The sequence below is a fragment of the Poecilia reticulata genome, linkage group LG19, assembly GCF_000633615.1.
Source record: "Poecilia reticulata strain Guanapo linkage group LG19, Guppy_female_1.0+MT, whole genome shotgun sequence".
In the NCBI taxonomy this organism is placed as follows: domain Eukaryota; kingdom Metazoa; phylum Chordata; class Actinopteri; order Cyprinodontiformes; family Poeciliidae; genus Poecilia; species Poecilia reticulata.
In genome coordinates this window covers 201,740-203,040 of record NC_024349.1, presented here as the reverse complement: position 1 = coordinate 203,040, position 1,301 = coordinate 201,740, and the positions used below count along the sequence as shown (strand labels likewise).

Here is a 1,301-nt window from a genome sequence, read left to right as displayed (position 1 = left end):
GTCGGCCAATGGGGAGCGAGCGCCCGTTGGTCCGTCGGCCAATGGGGAGCGAGCGCCCCGTTGGTCCGTCGGCCAATGGGGAGCCAGCGCTCCATTAGTTTGTAAATGAGGGAGGAAGGAGGATTAGCATGGAGAAGTTCAGCGTTTGGACTGCTGGTGGCGCTCTCCTCCTGAGGTTTAACCCCCTGAGCTGCTTCCTGTCGTCGGCAGGTTGTGAGCTGCTGCCATCAGCATGTGTTCCCTTCGCCTTCCCTCATCGCCTCAAACAGGAAGTAGGCACCAAARTAAAAGCCTGTGCACGGCCATGTTCTCTGCTGATTCTCTTCACTTCCTGTGTGTTTTCCTGCCTGCCCCTTTAAGAAGCAGCTACTTCCTGTCGCTCTCCTCGCTGACCACTGAGCTGTTCACCGCTGTGCATCACACTGGACTTTATGTTCTGATGATTAAAGTATTTCAAAGTGTTCATGTTTCTCCTGAGCTTTACATATTGATTATTGTTTATTGATCAGGTGCTCAGTGAGGCCACAGAGGACAACCTGATTGACCTTGGACCCGGCTCGCCCGCGGTGGTCAGCAACATGCCCAGCGCCGCTCCGTCCGGCCTGCCGCCCGCCCTGAGCGGCGCTGCAGGGAGGCCCTCGTCCCCGGCCTCCCTGGCCTCCCGCCTGGCCGGTTTAGGTCCATTTCCACCTGGTTTCTGCAGTTACACATGTAGTCACATGTTCACATGTTACATGTTCACATGKTCACAGCAACTGGAGGCTCAGACGAAATCACTTCTGAGTAGAATCACAAACTGACTTTAGTTTTTTGTATAATCATATTAAACTCTAAACAGCAGCAGCTCTAACAACAAGCTTGAGCTGCTGCTGTTTGACCACTAGGAGGCAGCAGTGCTACAGATGTAATTCATGCCGGACATTCATTCATTCATTCATTCATTCATGCACACAAGCGATTCAAAATGTGGTCAGTCAGATTTATTAATTGGTAATAAACCGTAGATGAATAGAAATGAGCCAAGTCCTTCCTGATGACGGATTTTATGGGTTTTTCAGATTTTTAAAGATGATTTTTGTGTAATGTGTATCTGATCCTGTCTGCCGGACTCTTGATTTTTATTTCTGCGTCTCCTGCAGACGTGGGCGCCGACAGCGTCAGCAGCACTCTGAGCGCGCTCAGCAGCTGCAAGCCGGCGGCAGCGCAGGACGACTTCGACGTGTTCGCTCAGACCCGGAGCGGCGCGCTGGCAGAACCACACAGAACGTAAGAACCCGTCCAGGGAAACCCTGGAGCTGCAG

The 1,301-nt window shown here is 52.3% G+C and overlaps 1 protein-coding gene across 1 annotated transcript in view; it reads left to right on the top strand.

The window, feature by feature from the left end:
* The window catches only part of tom1l2b (target of myb1 like 2 membrane trafficking protein b), a gene marked incomplete at its 5' end in the record, with an annotated part of 13,203 nt that overhangs the window by 7,140 nt on the left and 4,762 nt on the right, over positions 1-1,301 (top strand). Inside the window, 2 exons of the mRNA XM_017310674.1 lie at positions 510-678; positions 1,140-1,266. Coding sequence (XP_017166163.1) covers positions 510-678; positions 1,140-1,266 — 296 coding nt within the window. The remainder of the gene's footprint in view (positions 1-509; positions 679-1,139; positions 1,267-1,301) is intronic.